Here is a 20034-nt window from a genome sequence, read left to right on the forward strand (position 1 = left end):
CCCGCTAGAACACTGATAGAGATATATACACAGCTGTTTGATCCCCCAAGTATTAATCACTTACTCTGGGTTAATTAATAAACAAAGGTAGGATTTAAGTGGTTTCAAGTAATGACAGAAAAAAGTAAGTTACCAAGTAAAATAAAACAAACACACACAAGTTTAAGCCTAATACATTAAAAAACTGAATACATGTAAATCTCACTCTCAGAGATGTTCCAAAAAGCTTCTTTCACAGATTAGGCTGCTTTCTAGTCTTGGCCCAATCCTTTCCCCTTGTTAGTTCCAGCTCAGGTGGTAGCTAGGAGATTTCTCATGACTGGCAGCCCTCTTTGTTCTGTTCCACCCCTTTTTATAGCTTTGGCACAAGGCAGGAATCTTGTGCGTCTCTGGATCCCCACCTCTCCTTCTAAATGGAAAAGCACCAGATTTAAGATGGATTCCAGTTCAGGTGACATGATCACATGTCACTGTAAGACCTCCTTCTTCATCACCTAGTAGCTGGAAGACAGGTACATAGGAAGACTTGCAGGTAAACAAACCCATTCACAATTCATTGATTCTGAAGCACCTTTAATGGCTTCCACTTATAAACATGTATTACTAATGTAAACAAGTTTATATCTTATTCTCCTAACTCCAGGCATAGAAATAATACATCCAAATAAATAGGATGAACATATTCAATAGATCATAAGCTTTGTAATGATACCTTACAAGAGACCGTTTGTATAAAGCATATTCCAGTTATACTTGAGTGCAAGTATGATGTATTTCCATAAAACATATGGAGTGCAACACCACAGGCGGGTCTCTGGGATGGAGATCCACTCCTCCTTTGCTTTCAGTGCTGCTTCTGTGCCAGGGAGTGGTGCCAGGTCAATCCAGGGGGCTTTAGAGTCGGGGAGCAGCGGTGCAGAGTCATTCCACGGTGCTGCTTCCACCACTGCCACCGGGATGTTGCACACCGATAAGCTCAGTGACAGGTCTTGCTGCACAGCTAGAAGCTGTGGTCTGAGTGCCATCTCCATAAGATGCTGCTTGAGGTGAAAATCATGCTCCTTTTTTGTTCTGGGGGCAAAACCTTTTACAAACCCTGCACTTGTCTGCTTGGTGAGCCTCCCCCAGACACTTTAAATAAGCATTGTGGGCATCATCCATTGGCATAGGCTTGTTGCTGGATTTGCAGGGCTTAAGAGGGAGCGATAGCTCAGTGGTTTGAGCATTGGCCTGCTAAACCCAGGGTTGTGAGCTCAATCCTTGAGGGGGCCACTTAGGGATCTGGGGCAAAAATCAGTACTTGGTCCTGCTAGAAAGGCAGGGGGCTGGACTCAATGATCTTTCAAGGTCCCTTCCAGCTATAGAAGATAGGATATCTCCATTAAAATTTATTTATTTAAACCTCTGGGACTTGGGCATGTAAAGCCCCCCAAGGAAATGCAGTTGGGGTGGAGGGTAAACCCCACAGTCCAACAGCCAACTAATTACTAACTAAGAACCTATACACCGTTATGCACATTGCCAGATGGTGGGGATGGCTCCTGCTTCTGTCTGCAAGAAGCCTGGTGTAGAAATGGAACAGTGACATCATCACTGTTGTTGAGGCTGGAGTGTTCTGCGGCCCCATCCTTTCCATTAGTGCTTCCCAAGAGCTCCAATGTGGAGGTGGGAGGTGAAGGAATGGAATTTGAAGACATCAGGTCACAGTAGCCATGAGAGAGAAAGCGAAGTTTGAGAGGGTCTTTGTTTTTCCCATTTTTGTTCAGACCAGGACAGAAATAGGGGTATACATCCAGAGAGGATTTCAGTCTAAAAGTGTAGATGTGAGACATTTCTGAAACATCATAGAAATTTAAACTCTGAGCCTTACCATTCAAGTGAATCCCAACTACTTCAGGCTGTTTGCCAAGTCTTAGTTTAACTGGAGACTCCACAAAGGCTATATAATCAGTACTGTTAAAAAATCGTATCCCCCAGTACCCATTCTCTGGCTTCAAATCTTGCCAGCCTTTCCTATTAGCCTTCCCGTTTGTTACCCCAAGATCCCAGTCTGTCTTATTTCCCACATGCACTTCCCAGTAATATTCCTTCTCAGCTCGGAGGGTCTCAGATCCTAGGACACAGGCCCATTCATCAAATCTCTCTGGAGTATCTGTCACCGCTTGCTTCTGGTCAGTGTGGTTTACATGTAGGAAATTCGATGAAATATGAAGGTTGGGATGGGCTGTTTTAGGATCCAATCGGATTTGCACTGTACAGTTAAATGGAGACACATGGGTGGTGGGGGGAGAGGAGAGAACAAAAAACAAGTGTGGGTGATCTTTCACTTCCTACATCACACAATTTACAGAAGCATCCCCTACATTCACTACCTGTCTTCCCGATTCCCTAAGGTCCTTCTACAGCCTTAAAATAATTTTCACAGTAAAAACATATTTTAAGTAAACATTGTTTCTTCTTACTCATCAGAACTGTGCCCTGAGTGTATCCAAAATTATATCTGCTTACTTTACTGACTAAGACACTGCTTCTTGCTCCTGTGAGCAGAGCTCTGCGCGCATACAAAATCTGTATCTGCATCCATGATCCACAAACATGGTTGGTGGATATAAAGAGGATACCTGCAGATTTGCAGGGTTTTACCTGTGAGTGCCACACAGATAAGAGAGTTAGCTGGATTCCATTCCTTCTTGTAGTTTATTAACAGAAGTCTTCATTAAATCTCATTTACACCTGGCCAAACCCATTGAATGGGGGTTGCACAGGTGTCAGTGATGGCTTAAATTTGGAGACACTCCAAAGTTGCAGGAAAGACTCTAGCTGGACTTTCAGAGCCTAGATTGTGTTTTATATCTTTTTATTTGTAAAATAAGCAAATTTCCTGTGGAAATCATTGACAGACAGTAACTGTGGACTCCCACTGGACTGTTTTTACAAAAACAATTTTCAGGGCAAAAAAATCACACTTTGATTGGCAGAGACTCCTTTTATGTCACTCTGGGAGGTACTGTCCAATTTCAGACACACATTTAGAAACAAACTCTGCTCTCAGTGACACCAATGATTTCACATAACTACTAACTTTCATGTGGATTTATCCCTCTGCAATGAGGTCTACTCAGGTCCCCAATAAACCCAATAATAAGAAAAAGGACTTTGACACAGTGGTGACAGAGACTGGGACTGTGAGCTACAGCTTTCAGGAAGGCTCACAAGTTCCTCTCCTTTTTATAGTTCCCTCCCACCCATTCTTTGAATAATCAGTCCTCTCTCGCAAGAAGGCAAGACACTGGATTTAGCTTGTCCACCTCCATTACTGAGGTAAGTTCTTCATGTATACTGACCTTCAGAACGTGGTGTTGGACTAAAAAGGAGGTAATTTCACTGAGATCCCAAAGAATAAATAAAGTAACTGTTGTTTTGGTTACTCACCAGCTGAGTTTTGGGCCTTCAATAGCTCTGAAATGTGAAACAAGAGAAGTTAGGAAAGAATACCAAAGTTAACAGAGTTTGCACCATAAACCCGATTGTGACACTCCTCTTACATTCCACAGAAAAAGAACTATCAGTCTCAAAACTGGTAAGTTAGGTATGTCACTGAGATATAATTCTTCTGCCAGATTTGAAATGAACTGGACAAGGAGTTCATTGGTTGTGACACCTTAAAAAAAAAAAAAAAAAGGCCAACTCCAAAAGTTCATACTTATACTTAGACTCCAGCTATACACACAGTGAAATACCTAAACAAATGACCTGACTTTCTGGTGATGTATACCCAGCAGCTTCAGTAAAGTCCATGGGAGCTGCTGGGTGGTCAGTACTTTTGAAAAATTGGGCCTCTTATTTTGGTATTTAAATATGAACCTAGAAACATAACTTTAAATATTCACTTAAAAAAATCTGTCCATAGGTATTTAGAGTTTAATATAGACATAGAAATATCTGTATCTGTGTATTATCTACCAAGAAAACAGAATGAGGCAGGGAGATAAAACAGTTTACTGAATTCAGTTAGTTGAGATCTAGTGCACAGGACCAAAGATTACTTTAATTTGATATTTTAAATAAAGTTATCCAGAATGGAACGTTCACATCTGTCAAGCTGATTGGAAGTTCTGGAGACCAAACCAAGGAACAGCAAGCAGCAGCCAGAGAAGGAGTTCTTCACTCCCCATGTCTCCTGTATGGAACTCAGGGAGCAGGTTGGAAGAAATGCCCTTTTCAGCATGCTCCCATTCCCCCTGCCCTCAAAGTCCTTCCCCCTCCCCAATCCAGCATGCATTTTGCCCACTATTGCTGAGCACTTTGACATATGCCAGAAGGAAGCCCCCCATTTTTTAGCAACTGCTATGGAGGAGTATGTGGGAGCATGAAGAACAGAGAAGTCAAGACAGCATAGGGAGAAGTACATATCCTCCCCTTGCACACACGCACCCCGTTGAGTAGACTTTCTAAGGTCTGATAGAGTTCACTAAAAACTAGCATATAAAAGAAACGTGCTGTTTCTAGATCACAGTGAGATACATAAAGTGAGATTTTTCAGAAAGTAGAACAGTAGTCACTCAAATTTGGCAAAGTTTGCAGATGATACTAAACTGCTCAAGATAGTTAAGACCAAAGCAGATTGTGAAGAACTTCAAAAAGATCTCACAAAACTAAGTGATTGGGCAACAAAATGGCAAATTAAATTTAATGTGGATAAATGTAAAGTAATGCATATTGGAAAAAATAACCCCAACTATACATACAATATGATGGGGGCTAATTTAGCTACAACGAGTCAGGAAAAAGATCTTGGAGTCATCATGGATAGTTCTCTGAAGATGTCCACGCAGTGTGCAGAGGCGGTCAAAAAAGAAAACAGGATATTAGGAATCATTAAAAAGGGGATAGAGAATAAGACTGAGAATATAGTATTCCCCTTATATAAATCCATGGTACGCCCACATCTCGAATACTGTGTACAGATGTGGTCTCCTCACCTCAAAAAAGATATTCTAGTACTAGAAAAGGTTCAGAAAAGGGCAACTAAAATGATTAGGGGTTTGGAGAGGGTCCCATACGAGGAAAGATTAAAGAGGCTAGGACTCTTCAGCTTGGAAAAGAGAAGACTAAGGGGGGATATGATAGAGGTATATAAAATCATGAGTGATGTGGAGAAAGTGGATAAGGAAAAGTTATTTACTTATTCCCATAATACAAGAACTAAGGGTCACCAAATGAAATTAATAGACAGCAGGTTTAAAACAAATAAAAGGAAGTTCTTTTTCACGCAGCGCACAGTCAACTTGTGGAACTCCTTACCTGAGGAGGTTGTGAAGGCTAGGACTATAACAGTGTTTAAAAGGGAATTGGATAAATTCATGGTGGCTAAGTCCATAAATGGCTATTAGCCAGGATGGGTAAGAATGGTGTTCCTAGCCTCTGTTTGTCAGAGGATGGAGATGGCTGGCAGGAGAGAGATCACTTGATCATTGCCTGTTAGGTTCACTCCCTCTGGGGCACCTGGCATTGGCCACTGTCGGTAGACAGATACTGGGCTAGATGGACCTTTGGTCTGACCCGGTATGGCCGTTCTTATGTTCTTAAATCAAAGTCTCAGATTCCCCAAACTGCCTTATCAGATTAACCTCAAACTTTCAAAAATAGAAATAAAAACACTTCTTCATGCTACGAGATCACACATGCCAAATTTCAGGAAGAAAGTAAGTTTGGGTTTTGTTTGTTGTAAGGAAGTTATAGACAAAGGTCAAAAACAGGCTTATAATGACAACTGTCTTAGAACCTTAACTATGGAGTCACTAAAGCAGCTCCAAAATATAACACCGGAAAGACAGTACCATAGAAATCCAGTCACAGGCAGAAATACCCAAGACACCCATGTGCGGTTGGGGCGCGTGCCAACAGGGCATGTGTAAAACATTAGTGAACTTGAACATGTTACAAGTTATAACTGTTATCCGATACTGAAAAGGAGAATCACTAACTGTCTGTCTGCCCCTCAGTGAAGAGACAATTATCCTTCTGAATCAATCCTCAGGCTCCTGAGAGAAACACAGATGAACATGATAGAAGAGTAGGGGCTGGGAGAGACAGACAATAGTGAAAAGAGAGGAAGATGCAGAGAGAGACCAAAGGAGTCCATTCTAGAAAAACAAATTACTTACTTTTTGCAATTTGAAGCTTTCCTGAGGAAAGAAAAAGAGCAGAGATGACTGTGCAAAGAAGAGACCATCAACTGGTATTATACCTACAGTGTGTACATCCTCAGCCAACCTACGCAATACCCTCCATCCTGAATTGACACTACATTCCCATGATCAAAGGGTCTCCTTCCCACAGAGATCTACTTCAGTGAAATATGATAAAATGATGGCAAAAATAAGAGCATTTTTTGGTGAGCCCAGGAAATCTAAATGTAGTGGAGGAAATTCTCAGGGCCAAGGGGTAGAACCAATCAATCATTCACAGGAGCTGAAAATACTAACATCTGTATCTTATTGATATTTCTCTCCCATCACACATTCCATACCTAATTCTTGCTTTTAATCTCTATCTCAGGATGCGTTTGTCTATGGAGAATATTCTATACTGGGAAAGGACCAGAAACGTACCTTTGGATTCTCTCTCTGTTTTGAATATGAAGCCTGTAATCACACCCAATATAATGAACAATAGACAGAATATCACTGTGGTGACTACATATGGGTGTTTATCATATGGGAATAAATCACCTGAAATGAAGGAGAAGTGGGTTGTTAGTTCAGGAAGAAGATAACTTTAGAACTGGAAGGAGTCTCAGGGTGTCTCGCTGACATTCTTCATGCCATGTGTCCACATCTAGGACGCTCCATAAGCGGCTCTGAAGTCCCCCATGGATCCTACTGGGATCCCCTAAACTACAAGCATCTCATCTAGATTCCCTCATCCACCATAAGCCCCAGCTACAACATACGATACTATGTATTTTTAAATGCTATATAGAAAATAAAGAGGGGATGTTCAGAGAGACTAGAAATTCCAAGAAGACACACTGTAAAGCTCCTGTTTTCTGTGGCTCTGTCCTGCTCTAACCATTTATGTCCAGCAACCCATTAACCGGTCTTCTACTGCCAAGACAAACTCTTTGGAATAGGATAGCCTTACTGGAAAGTTGCAGTGCCGACTGTCTTGTCTGGTCCCAGAAGTTGCTTTGGAGCTGACACACCAGGACCTGGTTCTTGTTATCTTTCACATCCACGTGATTCTGAATATTGTGTAGACCTTGAACATCTTTTACAGATGACACGGTTGAATTCTGTCTTTGACCATGCATGTCAGTCCACAGTATTGCTGGTTCCGGATACCACCCTTCTGAACTGCAAGTGAGTGTCACTGCCTGGTCCTGGGAACGGTGCACAGAGATTGTGGGGCCTGTGCCAACAGCTGTGTCAAAGCAAACCAAGTAACATTAGCTTACTCAACATGGAAACACCAGTACTTTGTTCCCATTGGGAGGGAAAGGATTCACCATGTTGGTATCACTAACATGTGCATTGATGCTCTATGATAATGTGTAGTCAGCAGAGGAACATCACGGCCCTCTGTAGCCAAAGCCAGTCACAAAGGCCTCTAAATAACTGCTGCCAGCTGACATGGGATCTGGATGACTAGAAGTGGATAATAACTGCTTAGGTACCTGGCAGAGATTTGAAATGAAATAAAAGAATGCCAGAGGAAAATGTGTGTGTGTTTTTTGCGGGCGATACATGTCAGTGAAGGACATGTCACCTGCTAAAACAGAAAAGCAATTCACTGACAACAAGAACCTACTTTACCTCCAACCTTTAACTCCACAAGGCCTTCGAAATAATTCAATTTGTTGCCAACGAAGCAGACATAGCTGCCTCCATCTGCCACCTGAACCTTCTTTAACAGTAGAGAGACATTGCCATTGGGAAGCTCCTCCTTGAATAGCTCTGTCCTTCCCCGGTAGTGCGCGTTCTGCTTCTGCGGGGCATCCTGCCCATTCACATAATGATGGGTCAGGCCAGGAATCTCACTGCTATGCCATCTCACTTCCATCTGTTTGGCACTGGTCCTAGGTGAAAGTTGGCATGGAAGGATGACATCTGTGCCAACTGTGGCAATCACTGGAGAATCTGATCCTTTCAGGGTAAAGCTTTCTGAAAGGGATATCATGAAAGGTATTAATACAACACGAGCACCTTATTGCCTATTCAGTTCCAACATCGCCAAACCCCACCTCCACCACATTCTGGATTATAACCATCTGCATTCCCATCATTGTAGTTCTCCTCGCTTTACTACCAACCATCTTCATCACCAAAAAACAAAACTCCAACAGAGTGACAAAGGAGACTATGACCACCATTACACAGGGGAAAATCATGCAGAAGAGCATCCTGGGCAACCCAAGCATCCAACGGATGGAAGTGGGAGCTACTCCTTTTAAATCTGATAGCACTGGGAAAGAGCATGGCATAATAACCTAAAAATACTAGAATTGCTTACCACCAGCCCTACCCACCATCACTCACCATACTTGTTACCACTACCATGGTCCAGGCAGATTTCCTGCTCACAAATGTGTCTCTCCCACCCAGCCACACTAACCAGTATGCCCCAATCCTAAAATGGAGAGCCAAGAGCACTGGACAATCCCCCAGCAAGTGCACATAGCACTTCTCAGGATTGAGCCCTATATTTGCAAACATTTCCTAGAAACTCCACATATGTCTTTTGAGTCTCCTAAATCAATGACAGGTGAACAGGGAAATGTCCTCTCTGTCCCATTTAGGAGATACATGGAGTAAAATTGAGTGATCCTCTCTGTCAAATTCACTCCCACCTCCTCATCCCAATTTGGAACTAATGTCCTAGGAGTAAAAGGCTCCATAGCCCAATTCCAACAATACTATAAGTCATGTGATTCCTGAGCCAGGTGTGTTTATGATCTATGTCCAGGTGCAAAGTGAATGGGTGATTGGTAAAGAATTAAGGTTCTTGATAAAAATGGACAAATATTGAGAAAATTCATTCACTACTGATTTTCAGGAATAAAAGCACAGAGTTTGGGCCATTTGTATTCATGGGGTAAAATTCAGTCACACGTGAGTATTCAGACAAGTGCCAGGCATTTGCAAAAACATTTGTGAAGCCTGAAAGTGTCATGAATTTTAACGTAAGTGAGCGTTCACTGGAAAATTCACAGTAGAGGTGTGTTCCTGGTTATTTACCAGTCATTTATTATTCTCCCATGTAAAGAGTTCATTCACAACATCAATAGGCAGTAACAATAGCACATGAGTTAAGTGACCAGTCACACAACAAATTGTCAAAAGTTTGTTTGCATGTACGTTATTTGCTTCAACCTTACTACAGAACAGGATTGGTGCATGGATCTGATCAGAAAGGGGCCTACATTTGGGACAAACAGTTCGATCAGCTTTAGTTCTTGATATCTTACACCACTACTTGGGCCTAACATAGTATGTTGTTTTATGTTTTTGTGGGTTTTGTTTGCTTCACCTAAATAAATATATATAAGGAAAATTACCCCTTCCACTCCCATTCTGGTAAAAATACATTTAAAAAAAAAATCACCTCCCATCCCCCGGATCTCTTGTTTACAACCTCTCTTTCTCCTACAGCTCCTTTCTTCTTTGCTCAATAGCCCTAAGAAACCCTCCCTCTATTTCACCAACTACTTCATCTCCTTTTTCCCCTTTCTCTCTAAATTCCCTGAGCAAGCAGCCTTGATTTCCTATCCTCCAGTTCTCTTTAATCACTTCAATCCCACCCCAACAAATCTCATTATCAGCTTCCTCCTTAACCCAAAGGGCTTGTGCTCTATAATTATTCACTTCCGTTCTTCTACTGCCCTTCATAATGTGGGTCAAATTATTTTCCTCTTTTCCTTTCTTCCCTGGACTTCTGCTCTTATGCAGTGCTGCCATTCAAACTGTACAGCAGCGCAAGAGCTGTCTCGTGAACAACCCCTATTTCTATGTGAATTCATTCCTCTTGTTCCCTGCCACACACCTTGGTGGTGCCGTTGTGATTCTGTCCACATGATTCTTGGGTAGAAGTGGCCCCTTTTCCCACCATGTGTCTAAGGTAAAGGTCAGAGAGAAGCGTGTGACTTGGGATCCAGGTCAAGATTCCGCTTACCTGAGGAGACCAGGATTCCTACGTGGCAGAAAAAGGCAAAGGCCCAGAGCTCACTCCCGGCTGACAGTTCCATAACCCCTAACACACAAAATAGAAGAGTTCACACCAATGTACAGAAAATTCTGGGGGAGGGGTCTGGAGAGCATTCACAGATCAAACCACACTTTCTGCCGGGTGAAAATAATATGAGGTTCAAACTAAATTTTTCAGGCTATAGTGGGAGAATTAGGAGTTTATAGTCTAGTCATATTTTACATTTAAATAGCACCTTTCATCTGCAGTATGGTCCAGTGGACAGAGCACTGGACAGGGCCTCCGGAGTCCTATGTTCTATTCCTGTATCTGCCACTGGCCTACTGTATAACCTTTGGCAGGTCAGATCACCACTTCATGCCTCAGTTTCCTCATGTGTGAAATAAGGACAATGATAGTTACCTCCTTTGTAATGTGTTTTGAGAGCTACAGATGAAAAGCTCTATACAAGAGCTAGGCATAAGTAATATTGTTCTAAAGAATCCCAAATGACTTCTCCTACACAACACAAAAACAATGAAACGCAGCCTATGAAGTGGAAGTGTTATGATGAAAGGGCATATATGTCAATCATATAAATAAGCTTGGAAGGATTAGATCAGGGGTGGCCAACCTGAGCAGGAGCCAAAATTTACCAATGTACATTGCCAAAGAGCCACAGTAATATGTCAGCAGCACCCCCATCAACTCCCCCCCACCCAGCACCTCCTTCTCACCAGCAGTCATGCCTATGTCCTTCCACCCCGCCCCCCACACCTCCTAATCACCTGTTTTGTGGCATGCAGGAGGCTCAGAGGGGGAGGAGCGAGGGCACAGCAGGCTCAGGGGAGGGGTTGGTGTGGAGGCAGGGCCTGTGGCAGAGCCAGGGGTTGAGCAGTGAGCACCCCTCAGCGCATTGAAAAGTTGGCGCCTGTAGCTCCTGCCCCAGAGTCGGTGCCTATACAAGGCGCCGCATATTAACTTCTGAAGAGCCACATGTGGCTCTGGAGTGACAAGTTGGCCACCCCTGGATTAGATTTTTATTGGTAAATGTTGATTTCACCAGACACACACAAACCCATGAAAATATATTTCCATTGATGATAAATGAAATTTATCAAAAGCAAAATAATTTTTTTTTGCTTGATAACTTCTTAGAGTTTGATTTAAGGATATTTACTTAGTATATTTTGACATTTGATGTTGACGGTGTGTGTTTTCACAGTTAAAAAGTTTTAACTTTCTGAATCTTGGCGTCTACTGTCATGGTCTGACTCCCCCTGCCATATAACTTCCTGCAACTGTGAAATTTTTAAATCAATACAAAAAATACTTTAAAATAAGTGATTTTTTTTCCTGTCAACATTATAACAAAATAAAAATTGAATTCTACTTGCATATGAAGCATTCAGAAGAAAGGAAGTAACATCTTAGAAAGGTGAATTTTCCTAATTCCAAAATGAATTGTGCTGATTTTACATTTCCAACTCCTTGGGGCAGGGACCATCTTTTATTCTGTGTACAGCACCTAGAACAAGGGCTCCAGGCACAGATGCTGGAACTATGGGTGCCAGGGGTGCTGCCGCACGCCCTGGCTTGAAGTGGTTTCCATCATATACAGTGTTAACAGTTTGATTCAACGGTGCACAGAGCTCCTGGCTGTGTTTTGTCCCATCTAGTGGCACCAAGACACTTAGCGAGGGAGATTAATGAGTTTGCTCTAAGTGTCTCACTAGATGGGGCAGAACACAGCCAGGAGCTGTGTGCGTTACAGCAGCACCCCTGGCTCCTGATGGGATTGTAACAAGTACTAGCCCCCTACAAAGGCCAGGTGCTGCAGTATTGACAGGTGCTGCCTGCAGTGCCTTGCCAGAGGCACACAGCAGAAGGCCCAGCAGGATGGGAAGGAGCAGGACACACCCAGCTGCAGTAACTCGCGGTAGCGTTTGCAGGCCTGAGCTCACCGTCGCCACGGCCAGGAAGAAGCCACCCGCCCGCTGATCCCCGGTCCCCCTCTCTTCAGCTCACCCCGCAGCGCGCTCCCCATTCCCGGGGCTGCAACCCCGCCTCCCCGCCCCGCTCCTTGCTGGGGGGGTGCCGCTGCAGGGAGCCGCCCCGCGAAGCCCCTCGCACCTGCAAGTCCAGCCAAGTCTGCGCGGGGGCCGCGGCTGTAGCGTCCCGCTTCTCCCCTCGCTCCGGGGGCCGAGGCGCCTCAGGCCATCGGGGAGTGAAAGAGAAACAAGCGGGCCCAGACCTGCTAAAAGCGAAAGGGGAAGATCAGGGCGGGGCTGGAGCACAAAGGGGGCGGGGTAGAAGCGCCCGGTAAATTTATACACCCAGCCCTGCTGTGGCTTGGGACGATCCTTGCACAGGAAGAAAGGGCTTTTCTCCAAAAACAATGGCTCTTCTTGGATCCCTAAAACGAAGGAGGGGGTTGGGGTATTTCAGGGCAGGGAGAAAGCCAGGGGCCGGTGAACCTCCGGGATCAAAATACGATGGTTCTAAACCAGGGGGGTCTCAAACACGCAGCCAGTGGAATTATTTCCTGCACCTGCCATAGGTGCCGATTCCGGGGCGGAGTTGGGGCGGGGACTTTGGAGAACGGGTTGGAAGAGGCAGGGGTGGGGCCTCATGGAGGAGAGGAGCAGTCTGAGGTATGAAGTTCAAGCATGTATATGATTATTTGCTGTGAATAGTTTGTTAAAGCAGCAACATATTTTCTATCAATAGTTACAAGTTCCTGCCCTTACAGCTATGTTGATAGACTGTTAGTGTAGATCATCATCAGTGTTACTGACCACATAAGGAATAATTACCAGTGTTTATATTTTATTAAAACCCCTCTTCGCATTACAGTTTTTAAAAAGTTAATACATTGACTTTTAATAGCATACTATATTACTCTTCATTTTTTTCATTTTTGACTATACTTTGGTATCGTTGTATGAAAAGGCTTCAGTGATGCAGCCATCGAACCAATGTAGTAGTCCTCATGTGGCCCTCATGGTGAGTTGTGATCCCCATTCTAAACCATGCCCAAGAGAAGGTTGTTGCATATTTTGTCTTCTAAAAGGTTGGTCTATAGCCTGAGAAAGGATCTCAAACTTGTAGACGGAAGGGGGGCCTTCCCCCCTCCTCCCCCGATGACCTACGCCGGCAAGCAACATAGATGCTGATTAGTACATGTCAGGTGTGAGTTTTCTTTATCAGTCATAAAAAGTAGGGTAGAAAAAGACAATAAATTGTCACTGAGGCTTTAACCAAGTACAGGGCAGCTGAGCAAACTTGTCTATTTGCAGCCTCTATAGTTAAAGAGTAGAAGAATGAGAACAAGATTTTCAAGAGTGACTAGTATTTTTGGGTGTCCAACTCAAGTCACCCTAATTGGGGGAGGGGTGATTTTAAGGAAATGTATTTGAGTATCAGCCCTCCAAAAAGCCCAGTTAAGCCATCTCAAGATGGGTACCCATTAATTTGGGAATCAGTATTTATTCCCTAAAATCTTGGTCTGGGTGTGTTAGTCTACAAATTTAAAGCATGCTTAGTGAGATCTGTTCCCTTTGAGTGATTGTGCAGAAGCAGCTGTTGGAGGAGAAGAGATTATCAGATTGAAATTTCATACTAAATTATAAAAGTTCAGTGTATGGCATGTTAACATGCCCCTTCTGAAGTTTGTTGTGTATTTTTTAAATAATTTTAATAAACCTTTATATAGAAACAACCACCTTGCAAATGACCACCTGAATTGAAGCACTGAATCTTATTTTCCAAACGGTTTTATTGAAATGTGCCAGTAACACAGACAAAAACTAAGATGCAGTTAAGTTTAAAAATGTTGTCTATTAAAAAAGTGTATATATATATATACACACACACACACCAGCTGGAAAGCTCAAGGGGATAAGTAGTAGCCTTTGGAATCTGACCCAGCCAGTGAGAGTTTAAAGCCTACTTTGAGCAGAAATCTGGAAAAAATTGGGAGGTATATTTAAAAGAACAGAAAACTTGCCTTATAGTGATACTTAGTTAACTAAGAGAAAGCTTAAAGGATGCCTTGAACTCCTCCATAGCCCATTCCAAGCCTGTTTGAAAAAGATGGAAGGCTGGTGTCAGGGTAGCAGCTGACCCTAAAACTTTGCCAAAGTCATCCATAAAATGAGTCCTGTGACCTAACTCCATATAGATGGGACGAAGGCAAGGAGGAGGAGAATGTAATCAAATCATCCTATCTATAGGTACCTACATGGCAAACAATTATTCAATAATGGACTCTTCAACCTAGCAGAGAAAAGTATAACAATCCAATGGCTGGAAATTGAAGTTAGACAAATTCAAACTGGAATGACAAAATTTTAACAATGAAAGTAATTGACCATTAAAACAAATTTACCAAGGGTCATGGTGGATTCACCACCACTGAATTTTTAAATCCAGATTGGATTTTTTTTTCTACAAGATCTGCTCTGGGAAATAGGAGGTTAGACTAGATTATCATAATGGTCTCTTCTGGCCTAACACCAAATACTAGAAAGTCAAGGAAGTCAGAATTAAGTCCCAATCTCAATGCTGCCCAGATCTATACTCAACCTCCCCCTACTGACTGAAAAAACACCTAGTTGTCAGGTGAAATTTCAGTTTCCCCAACTAAGCAATAAATTATACAATATAGTATCGATTTTAGTTTTATGATTAGCTCACAACCTTCCTACCCATACCAGAGAGAGGGAGTTTGTCTACAGATGCGGAAAATGTAAGCACAAGTTAAGGGCAGATTTTCATAACCTTAGGATCAAAGCTCAAGAAGCCTCAGTAGAGGACCCATGACAGCTGAGTGCTAGTGTCTTATAGCTTGGGCAGCATAGAACACAGAGAATGGACAAGCAGGAACACACTGCATTTTTCCACCTCTTCTCTTCATATTACTTGACTTAGGTATTGCCCTGAGGGAAGAGGAACAGGCAGTAACCAGCAGGAGTCACAAGGAAGTAGCCCTCCTAAGCATATATACTAGCTCCCCTTTTCCCTCAGTGAGTATGAGAGATATTGGTGTCTTTACCAGATACTTAGAAGAGGAGGAGTCTCCAACCTATTGCTAAAGAGCAGGTGTCTGAATAGTATCAGGAAGATGAGTGGGTTTAGTACAGTGCGATATCCAATCCATAATAAAAGGGTGGATAAGGTGAACTGGATCCAATGTCTTTGGACCACTGTCTTTGGACCAAAGATTGTGATGGATTCTCTATCACTGGAAATTTTAAAATCAAGATTGGACTTTTAGGGGGGGGAAAAAACTATAAAATACACACACACTGTAGTTCAACCACAGGTATTGGATTTGAAATAGGATATAATTCAGGGAATTCCAATGGTCTGTGTTATGCAGGTCACCCTAGATCACTGATACTCAAACCTGTGTTTCAAGAGCCAAATTAGTGATCGTTACCCAAAAGGCCACAGTAGTGTGACTTCATTGTTTCATTTACTATTTATATATATATATAAAATAATAGTTGGTCAGTCATTTCACTGTGAGAATAATATATATATTATTATTATTATTCTCACAGTGAAATGACTGACCAACTATTATTTTATCAGCTACAATTGGTTGTTAACATAGTAAAAGCATCCTGATTAATAATTACATCACAGAGTGTTTTAATATCATGTGCTGCAAAGAGCCAGAGGAGACACATTAAAGAGCCACTTGCAGCTCATGAGCCTCAGCCTGAGTATCACTGCCCTAGATGATCACAGCTGATCTTCTGGCCTTAAAATTGATGAGATGCTGTGGGGTTTAGTCCCCATTTGGTACAGAGAAGTTAAGGTACTGTTATCTCTTGAACACAAGCAGGTGGCCTAAAGGAGCAGGAGGTTTGTGTCCTACATGTGGTGGGAGGGTAATGATACATATGGTTAGTATGTAGATGTGTGCCAGTGGTAGTCTGTAGTTCACACTGGAAAAGGAGATGAAGGAGTATGGTGAATGGAACTAGCAGGGTTTTATGGCCTATAGATGGAAGGAGAGTTGGCTTATGAAGAAAGGTTAAATTTAGAATCTCAATTTGTTAAAAAGTGAGGAAACACTAATGTTTAACATTTTTAGTGCAATATTCTCAATTTTTACATAATTTAACAGAATTTTTGCATAGAAGTTTCCTCGTCAGTGAAAGTATTATTTATACTCTTAAATTTGTAAGGGTATATCTGCACTACAAAATTAGGTTGATTTTTATAGAAGTTGATTTTTAGAAATCGATTTTATACAGACGATTGCATATGTCCACAATAAGCGCATTAAGTCAGCGGAGTGCATCCTCACTACCATGGCTAGCATCAACTTTCGGAGCATTGCACTGTGGGTAGCTATCCCACAGTTCCCGCGGTCTCCACCGCCCATTGGAATTCTGGGTTAAACTCCCAATGCCTGATGGGGCAAAAACATTGTCGTGGGTGGTTTGGGGTACATGTCATCAGTCAACCCTCCCTCTGTGAAAGCAATGTCAGACAATCGTTTTGCGCCTTTTTCCCACGCAGATGCCATACCACGGCAAGCATGGAGCCTGCTCAGCTCAGCATCACCGCTGCTGTTGTGTCCTGGGTGCTGCTGTCAGCAGAAGGTGCAGTAGGACTGCTAACCTTCATCATCCTGCAACTCTGCTCTTGTAAATGAGCTCAGTCTCAATAGCAAATTTCTACAAGTTGTCAGAAATCTGCACTGTGCTAACCATCATCATCCACCACTTCCACTGCAACTCTGCTCTCCTGCGGATGCCATAGCACGGCAAGCATGGAGCCCGCTCAGCTCACCTTCATCGCTGCTGTTGTGAGCATTGTAAACACCTCGCTCATTATCCTTGAGTATATGCAGAACTGAGCTAAGAGATGCCAGCACAAGGAAGATTTTGATGAGGACATGGACACAGATGTTCCTGAAAGCACGGGCTGTAGCAATTGGGACATCATGGTGGCACTGGGGTTGGTTGATACAGTGGCATGCCAATTCTGGGCCCGGGAAACAAGCACAGTCTGGTGGGACCACATAGTGTTGCGGGTATGGGATGATTCACAGTGGCTGCGAAACTTTCACATGTGTAAGGCCACTTTCCTGGAACTCTGAGTTGCTCTCCCCCACCCTGAAGCACAAGACTACCAAGATGAGAGCTTCCCGACAGTTGAGAAGCGAGTAGCGATAGCCCTGTGGAAGCTTGCAACACCTGACTGCTACCAGTCAGTCAGGAATCAATTTGGAGTGGCTAAGTCTACTGTGAGGGATGCTGTGATCCAAGCAGCCAATGCAATCGTTGATGTTCTGTTATCAAGGGTAGTGACTCTGGGAAATGTGCAGGTCATAGTGGATGGCTTTGCTGCAATGGGGTTTCCTAACTGTGGTGGGGCAATAGATGGAACGCATATCCCTATCTTGGCACCAGACCATCTTGCCAACCAGTACGTAAACTGCAAGGGGTACTTAATGGTGCTGCAAGCACTGGTGGATCACAAGGAACGTTTCACCGACATCAATGTGGGATGGCCGAGAAAGGTGCATGACGCTCGCATCTTTAGGAACTCCAGGCTGTTCGAGCAGCTGCAAGAAGGGACTTACCTCCCAGACCAGAAAGTTATCATTGGGGATGTTGAAATGCCAATAGTTATCCTTGGAGATCCAGCCTACCCCTTGCTCCCATGGCTCATGAAGCCTTACACAGGCAGCCTGGACAGTAGTAAGGAGCAGTTCAACTATAGGCTGAGCAAGTGCAGAATGGTGGTAGAATGTGCCTTTGGACACTTAAAAGCTTGCTGGCACTGGTTGCTGACTAGGTCAGACCTCAGCACAACCAACGTTCCCATTGTCATTACTGCTTGCTGTGTGCTCCATAATATCTGAGAGAGTAAAGGGGAAGACGTTTATGGCAGGGTGGGAGGTTGAGGCAAATCGCCTGGAATCCAGTTATGAGCAGCCAGACACCAGGGAGATTAGAAGGGCACAGCTGGGCATGCTGTGCATCAGAGAGGCTTTGAAAACCAGTTTCATGACTGGTCAGGCTTTGGTGTGATAGTTGTGTGTGTTTCTCATTGATGCAAACCCACCCCCTTTTTTATTTTAATTCTCTGTAAGCCCAAACACCCTCCCCCCTTCAAAATAAAGTAGCTATGGTTTTGAAACTATGCATTCTTTCTTTAATAATTAAAAAAAAAAAGTTAGATAATGGACAAGGTAGCCCAGGTAGGGTGGGGGAGGAGAGGACAAGGCCACATTGTTTATTGTAGCCACACTTCAAATCCAACTCCTTGAATGACAGCCTTCTGTTACTTGGGCCATCCTCTGGAGTGGAGTAGCTGGGTGCCCGGAGCCTCCCTCCCCACGTTCTTGGGCATCTGGGTAAGGAGGCTATGGAACATGGAGAGGAGGTAGGCGGTTATACAGTGGATGCAATGGGGGGTCTGTGCTCTTGTTGGCTTTCCTGCATCTCCAGCACACGCTTCATCATATCCATTTGCTCCCCCAACAGATGCTTCAGCATGTCCGTTTGCTCCCCCATTAGCCTCAGCATTGCGTCCTGCCTCCACTCTTCATACTCACTCAATTCTTTCCTGGCCTCTGCCACTGAATGCCTCCATACATTGAGCTGTGCCCTATCAGTGCGGGAGGACTACATCAGCTCAGAAAACAAGTCATCACAAGTGCTTTTTTTTCGCCTTCTAATCTGTGATAACCACAGACGGAGATAAGAGGAGCGTAGAAACATTTGCACCTGTGGGGTGATAGAAAGGGAGAGTAAAACTGGGTTGGGTTCTTATGCCTTCATAACATGTGGGAATGTTTTCAAACTGCAGCGCCCTACCTTTCCCAGAGCAAGCAATGGGTTGGGTTTCACATTTAGAAGGAGGGGCTGCAGTATTCAGGTAAATGTGCAGCACACACCTACCTCCACCCCACGGCTATTCTCTGGGACGATCCCTTCTCCCCTCCCTCCGCCGTGTGGCTATTCTACAGGATGATCCCTTTTAGCCAAGTGCAAACAGCCCATCATGAATGGGGTCCTTTTATTGTTCCCTTACAAGAATTCTATTTCAACCAGGTGACCATGAACACTATTGCTTTTAAACCCTGTACTATAGTTACAAATGTGCACTCACCAGAGGTGCCTTCTCCGGCTTCAGGATTGGGGATCCCGCCTTGGGAGGATATTGGCTCCAGGGTGATATAAAGTTCTTGGCTACCAGGGAGAATGGATTCACCACTTGCCTGCTGTGCATTCTCCTCCTCCTCATCATCATCCGCAAAATCCTCCTCCATATTCCATGAGACTCCCCCCTTGCAGGTGTCCACAGACAGTGATGGGATAGTGATAGGGTTCCCCCCTAGAATGGCATGCAGCTGTTCATAGAAGCAACATGTGTGAGGCTCTAACCTGGAGTGACCGTTTGCCTCCTTTGTCTTTTTGTAGGCTTGCCTGAGCTCCTTAACTTTCACGCGGCACTGCTGTGTCCCTGGTGTAACCTCTGTCCAACATGCCCTGTGAGATTTTGGCAATATATATTTGCATTTCTTCTTTTGGATCAGAGTTCTGCCTGCACAGATTCTTCTCCCCATACAGCAATCAGATCCAGTGTCTCCCTTTCGGCCCATGCTGGAGCTCGTTTGCGATTCTGGGACTGCATGGTCATCTGTGCTGCTGAGCTCGCCACGCTGACCAAACAGGAAATGAAATTCATAAGTTCCCGGGGCTTTTCCTGTGTCCTCGCTAGTGCAGCGGAGTTCAAAGTGCTGTCCAGAGCGGTCACAATGGAGCACTCTGGAACAGCTCCCAAAGGCCAATACTGTTGATTTGCATCCGCACTACC

General features: G+C 43.7%; 1 protein-coding gene across 1 annotated transcript; it reads right to left on the bottom strand.

The window, feature by feature from the left end:
* Nucleotides 1–364: 364 nt before the first annotated feature.
* Nucleotides 365–12692, bottom strand: LOC120374202 (butyrophilin subfamily 1 member A1-like). Its single transcript, XM_039493499.1, has 8 exons — nucleotides 12319–12692; nucleotides 10174–10251; nucleotides 7818–8165; nucleotides 7147–7425; nucleotides 6615–6734; nucleotides 6168–6188; nucleotides 3433–3459; nucleotides 365–2251 (listed from the first exon to the last, which is right to left on the bottom strand). The coding sequence occupies exons 2-8, from the start codon at nucleotides 10244–10246 to the stop codon at nucleotides 1500–1502; spliced, it is 1620 nt and encodes a 539-aa protein (XP_039349433.1). The 5' UTR covers nucleotides 10247–10251; nucleotides 12319–12692; the 3' UTR covers nucleotides 365–1499.
* Between the last annotated feature and the right edge of the window lie 7342 nt (nucleotides 12693–20034).

Source organism: Mauremys reevesii, linkage group 1 (genome assembly GCF_016161935.1).
Source record: "Mauremys reevesii isolate NIE-2019 linkage group 1, ASM1616193v1, whole genome shotgun sequence".
Classification (NCBI taxonomy): Eukaryota; Metazoa; Chordata; order Testudines; family Geoemydidae; genus Mauremys; species Mauremys reevesii.